Source organism: Pezoporus wallicus, unplaced genomic scaffold, assembly GCF_028554395.1.
Source record: "Pezoporus wallicus isolate ANWC-B61680 ecotype Strahan unplaced genomic scaffold, APGP_CSIRO_Pwel_v1 contig_7787, whole genome shotgun sequence".
Taxonomy (NCBI): Eukaryota; Metazoa; Chordata; class Aves; order Psittaciformes; family Psittacidae; genus Pezoporus; species Pezoporus wallicus.
This window is the reverse complement of record NW_026639382.1, coordinates 397,927-414,422: the sequence shown is the minus strand read 5'-3', so window position 1 is coordinate 414,422 and position 16,496 is coordinate 397,927. Positions and strand designations below refer to the sequence as shown.

General features: G+C 57.6%; 1 protein-coding gene across 1 annotated transcript in view; it reads right to left on the bottom strand.

Annotated features, from left to right (window-relative positions):
• Nucleotides 1-16,496, bottom strand: part of EVPL (envoplakin) — a 35,046-nt gene that overhangs the window by 17,939 nt on the left and 611 nt on the right. The window contains exons 2-3 of the mRNA XM_057414612.1: nucleotides 940-1,039; nucleotides 302-456 (exon numbers count right to left, since the gene is read on the bottom strand). Coding sequence (XP_057270595.1) covers nucleotides 302-456; nucleotides 940-1,002 — 218 coding nt within the window. The 5' untranslated portion in view covers nucleotides 1,003-1,039. The remainder of the gene's footprint in view (nucleotides 1-301; nucleotides 457-939; nucleotides 1,040-16,496) is intronic.

The window sequence follows — 16,496 nt, the reverse complement described above, 5'->3', positions numbered from 1 at the left end:
CAGAGGAAAAGGGGATTTGCTCTGGGAGCGGGGCCGTGGTTCAGCTCTGCATTTTTTGGGTACCTTTCACAAGAGCTCCCAAATAAGAGCGGGCACTGCGGGGTGATCACTTCAGAAGCCACCCTACACACCCCTCTCCTTACAATATATTGGCAAAATCCCCGATTTTAAGGATAAAGTCTATGGGAGGAAGGGTGAAACTCAGCCTCTCACGGCAACCACTGGAGCTCAGTCTAGGCCTTAGCGGGGTTCTCAATGGCTTGATGCCCCCATCACACCAGTCCTCCCCGCTTGTACTCACTCCTTCTCTATCTCAGTAGCCTGAGGGTGTTTCAGCCGCTTGGCACGGTCCACATCCAGGAAGAGGTCCTTCAGCAGGGTCTCTGCTTCCTTCAGATTCCTGGCATTCTCCGGCTGGAACTCAAAAGCCTTGTTCTTCTGGTGATTGCTGGCATCCTGGGGACCGGGGAAGGCAGGAAGGAGCCTGGTTGGGCCACGCAGACCTCACAACATTTTCCTTGGTCAACACACAGGGCCTGGATGCTCAACGCACTGACCCCAGAGGAACCCCACAGAGATGCAAGGGTGCAGCCAAGCTGTCTGCTTCAGCACCTCTTCCACCCAGGGTGCAGTGTGGGTCAGGCTGGCTGCCTGCCTCTGGGGCTGCCGGGAGGCACAGGGCTGTGCTGCTGTGGGTGAGACAGCCTTGGCTGTGGGAAGCATTAGGCACCAAGCAGAAAGCACGGAGGCTGGAATCTGGGAGGCCCTGGTATGCAGCCCCAGGGGCTGGGAGGCTCTGCAGGGTGCTCTGCTCCTCCCCAGCCTCGAGTCAGCCCCCAAACCTGCACCAGCAAGCTGATGCACACAGAGCAGACGCCTGACCTGCTGCCCTAGGCACTGCAAAGCCTTTCCCCTTTGCACCCCCTCTGCAGAGCTCACCTGCCGGAGCCTGGACTGTGTCTCCAGGATGTCCCTCTCCACCTGGTCAGCGTTTGTCTGCATGCGGGAGATGAGCACAGCCAGCTCGTTTGTGGAGGACCTGCGAGAGGGAGCAGCAAAGCAAGGGGTGGGCGACGGCAATTTGCACCCTCTTCATCAGCACCCAGGACCTGACGTGGGGATGGCTCTTCACATCTTCTCCCTCTGCCTTCCCGTGCTCCAAAGAAAGAGTCTAAGCGTGGCCAAGGTGTATATGGGTGCTGGACGCCTGGCTGTTGCCTTCAGCCAAGTGAAGGTACAAGGTGGTGTGTTCAGACTGCGGCTTTTTGAGCACCATGCAGCTCATCGGCACAACTCCCTGTGCAGGACACTGCAGCTGCTCCGAAGTTTGAGTGCATTCAAAAAGCAGCGAGGGGGGAAGAGAAAAGGAATCTGCTGTAGGGCTCCCAAATACACCAGCACCACATCTGGGTGGGGAAGACCTGAAGCCACAGACAGCTGGAGGCCAGGAGAGCACCCTGCAGAGGCAGCACAACATGCTTGCCCTGTTTGGAGGCACTTCCCTGCGTGGCTGCCCTTGGCTGCTGGCAGAGGTGGGTGAGATGTCCCCTCAGCCTGACCCAGAGATGCCTTCCTGCGCCCTTATTTCATGCTCAGTGCCCTGCGGTTCAGCCCATTGAGATGCTGGAGAGCCCAGTGCCACCCCAGGACTGGGTTGCAGTGGACAAGGACTTGCGACGCAGACAAGAAACCCCTCTGGGCACTGTGTAGCTGCTGCAGTTGTGCTGCTTTCAGGGCCTGGGGAGAAATTGCCCAGGCCCAGAACACAGAACCAGCGAACATTCACTGAAGGTCCCCATCAGACCATTCCCTATCGTCTGTCCCCTCAGTGCCACCACACAACCGATGGGCACCATCACAGCCCTCACTCCATCCCCACCAAGGGATGGCACCGAGATGGCCACCGTGGGCACTGAGAGCTCTGCTGGTCCCAGAGACTGCAGCGAGGCACGGGATGGTTCCCAAAGCTCCCTGCGGACAAGCCTTGGTGCCACCTTTGTCCTAATGTCCCCCTGAGGACAGTGCCCTCCAGGCAGGGATTGCGCTGCACTGCCAGGCTGTGGGACCAGAAGCATCATCCAGGGATGAGCCCTTGGAAAACTGCCCGTGGGACAAAGTTCAGCAGAGGCTCAGCTCGGGTCCTGCCGACTCCGGGGTCTGAGACCAGGAGGAAAGAGTTGGAGCAGCAGCGATGGGACACTGCAAGGGGTCAGCTGAAGGGGGGGGCACTTCTCCAGGGCTGGTTGGTACCTCTTTGGTGGAGGAGGAAGGTGCTGGCCTGCAGCACAGCCACCCACATCTGCCCTCCAGCCACATGGTTTCCTTCCTAGCCCCTAATCCAGCAGAGGACAGAGGAAAGCGGCTCCTTTAGCAGCTCCGTCGCTGCTGCAGCTCCTCATCATGGCTCCAGCTATGCACGGCTCATACCAAAGGCTAGAGCAGCTGCTGGGATGTTCATTTATTACAGCCCCAAGTGACTGTAAAGTGCCAGTGAGTGTTACAGTCACCCCAAGCCAAGCACTTGGATGCCACAGTCAGAGCTTGTGCTTCAAGTCAGCTCAGCCCCTGCTGACCACAGCCAAGCCTGTGTAACACCGGGTGAGCAGCACTCCCGCTCACAGCATCCTCCCGCTCACAGCATCCTCCTGTCCCCTTTCTCCAGCTCCTCCCTCGGCTTGGATTTCCCATCTGGGAGGTGTGGGCCTGCAGCACAGCAGCTCTCAGCTCCCTCTGGGTTTGGGTTGGCAGCGACTCCGGGCCATGCCTCAGCTTCCCTGCCTGCAAAATGCGTGTCAGCAAAGAGAAGGGGGGACTGCTGCCCTCTTCTATGGGGTCTAATTCCGGGGATCATGGAGCCAAAGCGCCCAAGCAGAGCATTCATCATCGCCATCACCAAAACATCACTGCTGCAATCTGTCTTTTATACCCCATCAAACATCCCATCCGAGCCCCGGGGATGCCTCTCCTGGGGTCAGCTGCAGTGCCTGAGGAGGTGAAGAAGAGCCCCAAGCCCCAGCACCACAGGGCGGATGGAAGCAGCACGGAGCCAGGGCTGTGAGCCTGAGCGTGCGGCAGGCTGGAAGCTGCGGAGGAGCCCCCTCCCCAGCAGGTTACACAATCTCCCACTCATCCCCGACACGCCTGGAATGAGGTGGTGTCCCATGAGCAAATACTTGAGCACCACCCAGGTTTGCTGCTCGGGCTCCCTGTGCAGGGAGGAGGGAGTGAGTCACGGGCTGGCCCATCCCAGGGGATGCACGCCTGTCCCGATGCGCAGGGCGAGCAGCATCCAGCCGGGAGGGCTGCTGAGCTCCGCTCCTGCCTGGCGAGAGCAGGCATGGGGCGTTCAGTGTGAGCCCTGCTGGGATGTGAGCGTGGATGTCCCTGCAAGTGTTCACACACCGTGGGGATGAGGCCCTCAGTGCCATGGGTTAGCGCTGGGCAAAGGTTGGACTCGATGAGCTTAAAGGGCTTTTCCAGCCTGGCTGATCCTCTGATTCTGAGAGAGGAGAAGTGAGCATCCGTTCTTCCCAGGGACAGGGGATTGCCAATAGATTCCTGCTTATTTCTTGTGGCACCTCCCTCCTGGCTGAAGAAAACACTGGGACACCCCCTCCCTTGGTTCATAAGGCTGGACACGCAAATCAGCTTCATTTAGGCCAAGCCACAACAAAACTATGGACTGCGAAGAGCTCAGCACCCTCCCGGTCACAGGGACTCAGCCTTGCCCATCCCCACTTGCACTGCCTTCACATGGGGCGCCTGAGGTTAGCAACGAGGATGCTGCAGCAAACAGCCTGATTTCAGGGCAGAAGTGATGCTTCCTGCAGAACAGTCTCAGGAGCAGAAGGGTCTGCCCTGTGTGTCCTGGGTTGGAGAGCCAGGTCCCCTTGCTGGCTAAGGAAGGAAGCCTGGCAGAGGAGGACACCAAGACCCTGTATCCAGCAGCCTGACGGGAAGCAGCTCCCCCACCCTACGAGCACCTGAACCACTTCAGAGTCTATGAAAGAGCAGTCTGGATGCTGGAGGACACTGGAGGCAGGTAAGGGATGTCTCCTGGGAGGAGAGAGGTGTCTGCACGCTGCCCTGGGAGCCAGAGTAAGGCCTGAAGCCACCTCAGCTGAGCCTCCCACCCTCACATTGCTCCTCGGTCAAGGTGAGAGCAGCACTGAGGAACCCACTTGGTCCATGCACGCTTAGAGAAGTGCCCAAACCACCACAGACCCTCTTATCCCATCCACAGACCATGGCAAAAGGAGCGTGAGCATCTCCTGTCCATGCCAACACCCATCCACAGCCTGCAGTGACTCAGACACATCCCTGTCCCTCCTGCTCCCGGGCAGAAGCCCTCACTCACACCTGAGCACAGCTTGGCCCCATGTTTCAGGGTGGCCATGCTGACACTTGGGCTGCAGGGAGGCTTTGGGTGGGATACGAGGAGCCACGAGCTCCCCTGTGCTCACATTGGGCATCCCTCAGGCTCCTGGGGCTCAGGTCCTGCTCCACACAGTGTGAGCCTGCACCCACAGCTCCAGCATGGCCGAGACGGATGAGGGCAAGGCTCGGCCAGCTCCTCCTGCTCCTCCTCCTCGGGAGCCAGGACAGGCCTCCTCCCTAGGGCTATCTCATGCCTGCAAGAGGCAGAGCACAGTTATTAACATCATTAATTGGTTCATTCCTCACACCACTTTCTGCCTCCTGGCCAGTCCAACCGCACACCGGGGACAGTGTCTCTTAGCAGGAGCAGGACTGTGCCCTATTCTGGGTCACTCCTGCCAGAGCATCTTTGGGCAGGACCACAGCACCCACCAGCTTCTATCCCTGACCCCCTCTGTCCCTTCCTCTCAGTGGGCTTTGCTTTATAGCCATGAGGCAGAGCGCAAAGATGGGTCTGCTCTCCCCAGCACACAGAAGTCCTCACACGCTCTGATCTTCCAGCCCAAGCAGCAATCCCAGATGACAAAACCAGGACAGGACTTTCCATCCACCTGCAAACCCACCCACTGCTGGTGTCGAGATCGCACCCGGGCAGCCAGTCCAGCCAGATCTGATTCAATTCCACCTTCTCGGGAGGTTTTCCTTTCAGCCCTGCATTGTGCTTCCTCCAGCACACAGTGAGGATGCTCCCTGGGGACAAACCTGCGCCTGCCACTGCCTCCCTGGGATCCACCCACCAAGGAGAGACAGCAAAGGGCCCTGCAAGCCAGGATGCTCAACATCATGGTCCCAAGGAACCTCTCTAGGGGTCTGTGCCAGCAGCAGCACCATGAATCGTGCACCTCTGGAGGCAGAGAACCCCAACTGCTGCTGAGGTTCTGGCCTTGGGGCCACCAGGAGCAGCAATGGGCCACCAAGATCTTCTTGGGGCCACCTGCAGAGCGTGTGCTGGCGGCTGCTCCTCAGACAACTCATTCACCTTCATTCTCTCAGCAAACACTGGCGCTGACCAAGCCCCAGGCCATGGCCAGGAGAATCAGCCCTTGTCCGATGGCTGGTGCCTCCTAAAACAAGCACAACTAGCTCAGTGATTGCAGGGCTTCTGCCTCCAGGCTCCGTCCCGCACAGGGGAGAGCTGTGAGGTCTCAGCAGGATGCAGCTCCAGTTATCCCGAGAGGCTCATGCTGGGGAAGAGCCTGGCTCAAACCCACAGGGGCTGCAGTGAGGCTGTCCCAGGACATGTGAAATCCCCGTCCCAGGTTTGGAACCCAGATGGTGAAGGGGGTAGATTGCATTAGCAAGACTAAAACCTGAGGCTGACACAGCCCCAGGGCTCCTGGGGAGGGGTCTCACTGCAGCCAGGCCCCAGCAGATGTTTGGTGCTCAGAGAGCCCCAGATCCCTCTTTGAGATGAGTTTGTAAGGGCTCAGCTCCACTGAGGCAGGGCTCCAGCTCCCAACATCTACATGGGGAGGCCTCAGTCTCTGTGTGGGCCCCTTCTCCCCCTGCCCCACTGCCCTGCCCAGCAGCACAGAGCCACCACCCTCCTGTTTGCTGTCTGCTCCCAGGGTTTGGCCCCATAAACAGCGCAGTTGGGTGCCAGCACCGTGTTGTGTCCACCCAGGAGTCTGTCTGCCCCACACCATCCTGGGCTGCTGCTGACCCCAGGAGACGGGGCCAGCACCCTCTTCTCCCTGCAGGTCCCCCCTCCTCAGAACACCCCCACTGTGATTTCCACAGCCTCTAACGCTGGCTGGCCACAGGGATTCCCACAGAATCAGTCCATGAGCGTATGAGACGTGGAACTGCTGAGGAAGCTGGAAAATAGCCCTGAGTTAGCAACTGCTGAAGGGAGGGATGAGCCCTCTCCCCGCAGGAGCACCCCTCCCAGAGGACACCCTGCTCCATGGGAAGCATCCTGGTCCCATCACACACAGCTTAGGGAATCTCTTCGGAAGGGACAGCACTGTCAGATCCTTTTGGTGCCACCTCAGCTCTCTGACCTGCAGAGACCCAGCCTGTCACCAGGATGGATTAGAGCAGTCACCAGCAAGCCTGCTCCTCACCCATCTTCATCACCTCAGCAGCACTGAACTGAGCATCCTTCTTCACAGACCCCAGGTCCCAGGGCAGCATCACACCAACCTCACACAGCCAGTGAGTCCCGAGATCTCAACTCCAGGCTGGTATCTGCTCCACCATCAAGCACACCTCTCTCCACCCAAGCAAAGAGGCTGTTTTATTCTCCCTATTTCCTTCCTACCCACCCAAAAGGGGCTTTGCAGCGCTGTCCGTCCCAGAGGCTGCACAGGTTCTTCTGGTCTAGAGCACAAAGCCCACCAAAGACAAGAGCTGGGGCAGCACGTTTTGGCATCCCCTCCCAGCGAACCCCAACTTCCCAGCTGCTCCACAAGGACGGCTCTGGTTCTTTAGGGTGGCCTAGGACACATCGAGCGCTCTCCCCTCATCCTCCCGCAGGGCCCCAGGACAGCTTAGGGCGAGGAGAGGACCCACACTTACTTGCTCGGCTTGACAGGGGAAGCTCTGCTGGGGGAGCTCCTGCTCGGGGAGCCTTTGCCCACCCCCTTGAACATGACGGCGAGGTCCCCGCGGGTCTCCGGGCTCCGGCGGGGTCGCGGTGGGCGCTGGCTCCGTGCTCGCTGTCGGGACGGGAGGACGGGACTCGGCCGGGAGCCGCTGAAGAGCAGCTCGGGGGCGGCTCCTCCCCGGGCGCAGGTGAGCGGCGGCGGCGGAGCGGGAGCAGGCACCCGATGAACCAGTTTGGGGGGGGAAGAGCAGAGCCCCGGGGGAGGCCGGGGCTTGGGCCCGCCCTGGCTGGGGGAGCGTTTCTGCGCACACAGCCCCAGCGGAGACCGGCGAGCACAGCAGCGAGGGGAACCCGCAACCGCCTCCTCCGGGGATGCGCTGCCCGTCCCAAACGCGTTGTAAGGCATCGTCTGCCATTCGCTGTTTAAATGCCGGGGAAGCAGCAGAAACCCCGCAGACGAAGCCAACCAAGAGTTTCCCAAGGCAGCTCAGCACTTTGGGAACCACCGATTTGCAGAGCACGATGTTATTTTGCAGCTCGGGAAGGTTTTGGGCCCAGGCTCGGCACACGGCAGCCCCAGCTCCAGCAAAACACCGAAAGGCCATGGCAGAATGAAGGCTGGAGGCTCCAAGCATCACAAAAGCTGCAGCCTGTAGGGTTCAGGCTCTGAGACAAACTCAGGTCCCAAAGCCCCCCAAGACCTGGCTCTGAGGCTCTACTGAGGCACCCGGTCTATGCGAGACCTTAGAGCAGGCTCTGCCTCTGGGCAGCTGTTTTCCCTGGGGATCAAAGGTTCAGAGTCCCAGCTGGTTCCCAGTGCAGCCCAACAACACTCTGGCACCTCCATGGCTCCCGGGGATGCCCATCCAGGCCATGCTGCGCCCCACAGCTCTCCTAAGCCACTGCAAGGCTGGGCTGGCATCAACATCCTGTGGGTTTCAGAGAAAGCAAAGTCCAAAGACCCCCAGAAACCAGGAAGGCTGCGTTTCAGGCTGATCCTACATGGATCCCACAGCCACATGGGATCCTTATCCAGTGCAGGACCAGAGAGGAGGGGCGGAGGATGGAGGAGGAAGACAGGAGCAGATGGGACCACAGTCCCCACATAAGCACCAGCCACCCGTGATGCCCACACACATTTGTGGCTGCTCTTCCCCATTTCATGTGACCTCAGAACAATCTAGAGCCAAAGGCCGGAGGGTCCCTCATCACTTCCTGGGTGACCTCTTTGTCCTCTTTAAATTGGCACAGACCAAATCACACTTATCTCAGGAGAAAGGGAAAGACATGCATAGGACAAGGCTCCTTTACAAGTGACTTGCTTTCTGCTACGATTTTGCTCTTCAACAAGCTGCAAAGCCCCACTTTTTCATGGTGGTATCACAGCTTGGGCCCTGCTTCTCACACGGGGATCCCAAAAGCATGAGGATGGGAGGTCCCCGCAGCTCAAAGCGCTGGGAGGTGGCTGGTGTGGACCTTAGGAGGACCTCTCCTCCAAGGGGGCTGCAGTTAGCAGAGACCTGCCTCGGGGCCTGTCTTTGCTGTGTGAAGGTCTATACACAGGTTGGAAAGCGGTTCCAGAGATCAGCCCTTTGCCATTAACATCCAGTTGACAGATGACAGCAACGATGCTCCTTGGCCGGAGCTGCTGGAGGGCCCCAGGCAGGAGGCACAGCACCTATAGCCCACAGGTCCAGACCCTGCTGCATTTGCATTCAAAGCCTTAAAGCAAGATGAAGCCTTGCCAGGGCCAAGAGCTGAGAGCATCCGAGGCCCAGCAGACCTCAGGCTGTACCCACACAAAGCAGCAGATGCAGGAGCCCATGGCTGCATGGGACAGCCCCTCTCTGCAGGGCCGCTGCTTGCAGAAGCCAGGAGGGATCAATCCCCTGGGCATTCAAACCAAACAAACTCAATGGGCTAACACCGATTGCCTGCAGTCCCCTGGAACACAGCACGCTTGTACGTAACACAAACAGCAAACCAGGCGCATCCCAACACCCCCAGGACAAGCTGCTCCCCGAGCCATCCATCACCCGCAGCCTGGAGCCGAGGGCTGGAGCTCCTCACCCACAGAGCCTTAAACCAGCACCTTCCTCTGCTGTGTTTAACAAGGCAGAGGTTGAGCCTTCCCCCCAGCCGAGCCCCAGCTGGCAAGGACCAGACAGAGCATTTTGGAAAGCTCAGAGTGCTTGATCGCAGCCCTGTGCACACACAGACACGTGCTCTGGCAGGCAGCAGCATCCTCCGTGCCATACGCAGACCGAACAGACCAACACCAGCTAATCTTGGGCTGACGGGAAGAGAGTGGCAGAGCAGCACCTGTCTGCTCACAGATGGTGCAAGACACAAGGCCAGATCCCACCTGGGGTTTGAGCCCTGCTCCAGGAGCGATGCCAAGCATCCAGCCTGCCTCATGGAGGTGAAGGGACCCGATTCCTCCTCGCTCAGACAGGCACGGTGGGAGAAGAGGCAGAGCCGTGCCACAAGCAGGCCTCACACAGCCCTCAGCAAAGCCCCAAGGGGTCTGTCACCATCCCAGCCCCAGGGACCAAGAGTGGCAGGGGGAGGCTGCAGGGAGAGCCAAGGATGGCTGTGGGTGACAGGTCTTGCCAGCCTTGTTCTGAGTGTTGCAGTGAGGGATGCTCTGCCTGCTGCCAGGTCAGCAACGGCCACCACGACCTGCACACGTGAAGGGGATGTGGCTGCAAGACTGCTCAGGGGAACACTTGTGATGAGCACTGCTTGCTGCAGCCCAGGTCACTTCCAGATCTCAGCGGGCTCTGTCCAGACCGGCCCCAGCCATGCCAGGGCACAGTACAATGGTTCACCCAGGCCCCGCAAGAAGCAACAGGCAAGGAGACCAGTTCAGCCAGTTCTTCACCACAGCTACCCACACACTGCCTGGCACTTGGACCCGAGCCCAAAACCCAAGATGTGCTTGCTCCTTAGAGCTGGAAAACTAAACACAGCTCTCCAAGACAGGCATCCAAAACAGCACGTCCCGACCACCCCAGCTGTATTCCCAATGGGATCACTGCACTGCAGTGAGGACCAAGCTCCCTGCTGCCACAGCCAGCAGAGCTGCCTTGCCCCAGCAAGATCATCCATGTTAAGAATGGATCCAGGTCATTCCTGGGCAGGGGTGGGCAGCATTCACTTCATTCCCAGTGGACCAGCCTTGAAATGCTGGTCTTGATCTACAGATAAGACCAATCAAGAGGAGGCTGTGGCTTGCCCAGGTAGGTCCCAGATAGGCTACAGCTCACTTTGGGGGGTGAGACAGATGTCCTGGGGGTACAGACATGGGGCTGGCAGCTCTGGCAGGGCTCCAGGCACAGCAGGAGATGGTTTTGGAAGTCACATCCCAATCATTTCATTCACTTCCCAGAACAGGACCTGGGGATCCATCCCAACAGCCCGGAGCTGTGCCAGGATGCAGATGCCTGGGTTTACAGAGCAGTCCCATTACCAGATGCTCTCTTGCTGCTCACACCGATGAGTAGGTGCCTGCAGGGACAGACAGCAGGCACAGCTGCATAGAGGGCCTTGGCGAGCAGGTTACCTTTTCAGGAGTGAAGATTTCAGGAACAATCCTGGACTAATCTTTCCTAAGAGCCTGGCAGAGGAGCAGTTCAGAGGATGGCGTGTCTGTTACCGGGCAGGTTAAGCTTTTACAGAGGAGGTGATGGCTTAATATGACCCATAAGTTATTCACTCTTAGCTGTTAGGATCATTTGCCCTTCTGGGTGACAACATTCTCACCTTCTCTGCACCTCTCCTGGCCATCCTCCGCTCACCACGGCTCTGGCTGAGTTTTCTTCTCACTTCACCTCCTTGCTGCTGAGCTCCTTCATTCTTGAAATGATTCTCCTGGGAAGCGATGTGCTGAAATCAAAGCAACGAGCAGAGCCCTTACCCTGCACCAGCTTCCCACATCCCAGCACCGAGCTGCTCCTGGGCAGGCACTGCACGGAAAACACCACTGCTAAGGTCCTAAATGGCCCTGTAGAAGTGATGGGTGCCTACAGCAGAGCAATGGAAGGACCTTTCCAACAAACTGAACAGCTGGGAGGTGGGAGGAGAAGAGCAGGAGCCATCAGTGAGCACGGATGCAGGAGGGTGGTTGGGGTTTGGCCTCCAGTACACCAGGAAACAGCCTTGATTTGCTCATAAAACACCACCTATGGCCAAGCTTTAACACATTTCCTCTCCCTGTAAAGCCCCTGCCAACAGTAACCCACGTTTACACCAAGTAAAGCCAAGGCCCTGCCCACCACCACGGCCCCAAGGACAACGTCAGGAAGAGTTTCACAGCCACGAGGTCAGAGAAGCAGCACCCGGCAGCTGGAGGAAGGTTCCTCGCTTGGTCACCTCTCATCTTCACTCCACGGCCCAGCAGAGGTAAGGCACAGCCACCCTACCTCTGCCCAGCATCTGACTTTTGTGTCTTGGAGGGATGCAGGAACCCTCTGGAACGTGGCAGATGCTTTGCGACACAGAGATGCTGCTTGTTTGGCAGCAGGATGCGCAGGTACAGCCAGCCCAGGCCAAGGCTTGCTGCAAAGGATGCCTATGGCAAAGGATGCTTGTCAGCCTCTTTACAACTGCAGACAGAGGCTGTAAGAGTTGAGCTGTCCTCGGTGAGAGGGAAACCCTTCTAAGAGTCTCCATGGAGAACAGGGATGCAGGAAGAGGGCAGCCACGGCAGTCAGGAGCCAGGGACACACCAATGTTCACTCCCTTGGGAGGTATCAGAGCCTGTTCCCACTGCACACAAGTCAGCCACATCCTTTCTCACATCTTTTTGTGTCATTTTTACCCCAGCCCCTTTTCTTCTTTGTGCAGTTTCCATCCAAGCCAAAGGGAAACTCCAGGGCCCCACAAGAGCCCATTTCTAAAAGCTCACATCTCACTGGCAAAACAGGACAATTGGTTTTCCCAAGTCTAGCATCGCTCAGTCCTCAGGTTTTGTTTTATCTTTACCAAGTGATAAGTGCAAAAAGGAAGCACGAAGGCCCCAGCCCTTCTCCCTGCAGGTCTGATTAAGACCCATAAGAAAGGTCCCTGGGACAGGCTGGCTCAGGGGCAGCAGAGGAAAGGGGCTTCAGGACCAAGGAGCCTTCCCCTGGGAGACCAGAGGAGGCCAAACTCCAGCAGATGAATGGGAAATCCAGGTCCTTCTCCTCTGTATCTCTCTAAATACAGAGGACACTTCCACCACCTCATTAACAGCTCAGTCCTAGGGCTTAGGAGCTACTCATCCCTAGACCCTTCAGACATCAAAAGAACCTGCCTGCTACCACCCCATCGACTCTCCAGGCTCATTACAGCATCCTCCAGCTCCTCCTGAGTTCAAACCCTCAAGCCAAGGAGCAGGACATCACGGCAATCCCCTGCAGCAGCTAACGCCTTAGCCTGGCTTTCCTCTCCCCAGAGGATTAGCAAGGCTGTAATAGCACTAAATGCATTCACTAATGGCAGATTCTCAAGACACTTTGTCTGGAAAGCTTGTTCAGGATGCAGCCTGCAAAATTGGCTTTATTATCCAGTGACAGTGCTGAAGGGAGCTGCTCCCCAAACAGGGCAACTGGATCTGAGCAAGCTGTGTCCTAGATCATCCAGCAGGCAAGGATGCACACATGGCACAGCTGGAGAAGCACCCCATGGCATCAGGGTGGAGATCAGAGCTTTTGGGGTAGGTTTCTTCCACATCCCCCAAAAGAGCTGCTCTGCTCCAATGGCAGCATCCTGGAGAAGGGACCGGCCCCTGCGGGCACTGGGCTGAAGCACCAGGCCGAGATCAGGGTGATGGAAAGTTAAATGCGAGGGCAGGTTTGCTCTGCTCTGTGCCTCCGCACTCAAGCACAACACAAAGGCCTTGCACCGTGCATAGATCCCTACAGGATGCTGCACTGTAGGTGGTGGCAGCTGAACCACGGACACCTGAACAGCCCAAAGCCTGCCTGGCCTCGGTACAAAGAGCTGAGTGGAGGAGGTGATGTTTGGGAGAGAGGGGTCCAGGCTGGAGCACCCCCTTTGGCCAGAGCTGAAGATTCCTGGTGCTCACACGCTGTGGCACACAGCACCAAGGGAGGATCATCACCTCCTAGGAAGGAGGGGAGACTGAGATGAGCTCTTAGGCAGAAGCTCTTCCCTGTGAGGGTGCTGAGGCGCTGGCCCAGGGTGCCCAGAGAAGCTGTGGCTGCCCCATCCCTGGCAGTGTTCAAGGCCAGGTTGGACACAGGGGCTTGGAGCAAGCTGCTCTAGTGGAAGGGGTCCCTGCCTGTGGCAGGGGTTGGGACCGGATGAGCTTTAAGGTCCCTTTCAGCACAAACCAGGCTGTGAGGCTATGACTGTGCTTTCAGCCACCCTCCAAACCAAACCAAGCCCACGGGAGGGCTCTGTTTGTAGCACAGCATTAGTGGGAGAGGAGACAAATCCCTCCTGGGGGAGGCTGGGAGCAGGGTGGTGACAGCCCCTGCAAACCAGCACCCAGGCAGGAGGGCAGCACTGGACCCCCTCCTTCGGGGCAGAGGGTGCAGCACCCAGCAGCTGAGCCAGGGGCTGACCCCCCCCAGCAGCCCCCAGTGCATTTCAATCAGACACAAACCTGCAAAGCTCCATTTTTGAGCTGCTCTTGCCTGGTTCAGCGGGGAGCTCTGTGGCACAGGGACCAGAGCAGGATGAATCCATCGGCCACAGCTAATTCTGTGCAGCCAGACTTTGCCTGCCCAGACTTAAATTGATGCTCTGAGAAAATTAGATGTTCTCCCACTTCTGTGGAAAAAGGCCAGCACTGAAGGTAATTCAGAGGCTTTGATGCAGCTCTTTAGTCATTCGGGCACCACAGCCACGGCATCGCTGCCTGCACTGACCACAGGCTGGGCTGAGAGTCGCTAATCCTCATCACAGCGTGTGAGCCTCGGGCAAGCTGCTCCGTCTGCTCCATGCACAGACACCACAGACCCAGCGGGAGCACAGGAAGACTATTTCCAGAGCAGGAATTGTAACTTCAATAACCCCAACACTGCAGGTGCCCAGCAGTGGAGTCTGCCCAAGATCATGCTATGGCAGTGCTACGAGCACATGCCAGGACCTGGGTCTGAAGGCAATGGCACCTGGAGAACGTGAAAGCTGTGCCCAAGGCCACGTGCACACAACAGGCAGAACCCTTTGGAAGTGGTGTTAAACCCCCTCCTCTGAGACATTACTGCTTTCCAGGCCAGAGGTGCTAGGATTTCCAGCCCCGGTTGACAAAGAAGGGCTGGGGATGCAGGGAAGCGATGACGCAGCCGCCTCCCTCCCATGCCAGCCCTGGCACAAGGGAATTTGCACTTGGGCTCAGCTCTAACCCGAACACTGTCATCCAGGGCTCAGCACAGAGCAGGGCACCAATCGCTCCACGGTGCGAAGCAAATCCCAGTGCAAAGAAAAGCACGAGAGTGGGAACACTCCAAAACCCCAGGAGCGATGACACTCCAGGTGCTCGGGCTGGAAGCGCTGGAGCAAGGACTCTCCGGCTTTGCGCCCACCCAAATCCCACCAGGATTCCCTTCCCCAGCATGGGATTTCTGGATCAGCTGTTCAGTTCAGGTGATGCAGGAGGACAGCGAGGGCCCAGCCGCTCCCCAGGCACAAAGCAGCACACCCAGGCCCACGAGACCTCACCCAAAGGGAGAGGGTCAGGGAGTGGCTGCATTGCACAAACCTGCTCACCCTCGGCAGGCTCTGGGTGAGCCCAGCACCAGCCTTTGCTGCAGGCGTGTCCCTCCGACCGGCTCCTGCTGCACGGTCGCTCCACAGCAACCCCTCCTTGTGCCAGGGCACAGGAAGAGGGACTCGAGCTGTGACCTGGGTTTCCAAGCTGGGATGGAGAAGCTGCAGCCCCAGGGATGCTCAGAGCACACAGGCTGCTCCAGCCCACCTCTGCTCAGCAGCTTTCAGGATCCTTGTCACCTTTATATGCATTATGTCCTTCCTCTTGGAGCTTCCTGTTGTACACTGGGGCACTCAGCATGCGCCTTTCCCTCCCCCCCCCCGAATCAGAACCGGCTGCTCTTTGGCTGCAAACCAACTTGCAGATGCTTGAAGAACAAACTAAGGGGCTGCAAGAAAGCTGGAGAGGGGCTTTGGACAAGGGCCTGTAGGGACAGGCCAAGGGGAATGGCTTGAACCTGCCAGAGGGGAGACTGAGATGAGCTCTTAGGCAGAAGCTCTTCCCTGTGAGGGTGCTGAGGCGCTGGCACAGGGTGCCCAGAGAAGCTGTGGCTGCCCCATCCCTGGCAGTGTTCAAGGGCAGGTTGGACACAGGGGCTTGGAGCAAGCTGATCTAGTGGAAGGTGTCCCTGCCCGTGGCAGGGGTTGGAGCTGGAGGAGCGTTAAGGTCCCTTTCAACCCAAACCAGGCTGTAAGTCTATGGCAAGGGCTGTGCAGGAGCACAGACATCCCTCAGCAGACACATGCTGTCCCAGGAGCTCGTTCTAGTTCTAACTCACTGCCACTGGAGCTGTACAAGGACTCCCCACATCTAAATTCCAGGAGCTGCAGCCACCCACCTCCAGCACCACTGGGGATGTGTCTGCCTGAGGCAGCTTGGATCGCAGATGGTTTTCTCCACTAACACAACACCTTCAGTTTAAAACACCCCAATTCCTTGGCTTAAAGGAGGCAGAGACTGTTATCTAAAAGCTCCCAAGGCCAGACTGTTACTGTCCTACAAGTCACCTCTCGTTTCTCCCTTGAAACTGCCCTGTCATGTCCCATTAGTCCCCCTAGACCCACCCATTGCCACTGGACCCCTCAGAGTGCAAGACCAGAGTGAACATTGCCCAAGAGCCAGGTCCATCACTGGTGGTGTAGCCGCAGGCCAAAATGTACATCTCACTGCTGTTTTAACTGATGCAGTGGCACCAGGCTTAGCCTGTAATTAACATTCCAGTGCTAAACTCAAAGATACTCCATAGGAAAAGTTGATGGAAAGCAATAATCCCAACAGGAAGCTCCAGCATGATGGTCTGAGGGCAATCATGAGGCCAACCTGCCAATTCATTCATGGCAAGAGAGCAAACACTTCACAGCAAACAGTGCAGCCTGATGAAAGACCAGGGCAATAAGGAAGCAGGTTTCCACCCCCCATAACCCAGTGCTCTGCATCCTGCTCCAGGTGTTCCAGGCACACCAATACCCAGCACTCCAGGGAATCAGTCTAGATGTGCCATCACACTCCACTTCCCTGCACTGTTCCCTTCCAACTGCTGTTGGCCAAGCCTCACCTTTGCCATTCCCTGCTCCACTGCAGGGCTAAATGCCACAATGAGCTTTAGCAGTCTGGTTTTCCCCACTCAATGACCCCAATAACACCATTTTCCCCCTTTTTTTACATTTTAAGACATTTTCCTAGTCCCTCACCAGTGCCTTCCCCATTATTTAAGGCACACAAGAGCTCACAAATCCCACTCTACTTCTTGTTAATTGCCATTAACATCACATCAAACTAAATAAGCCAAGT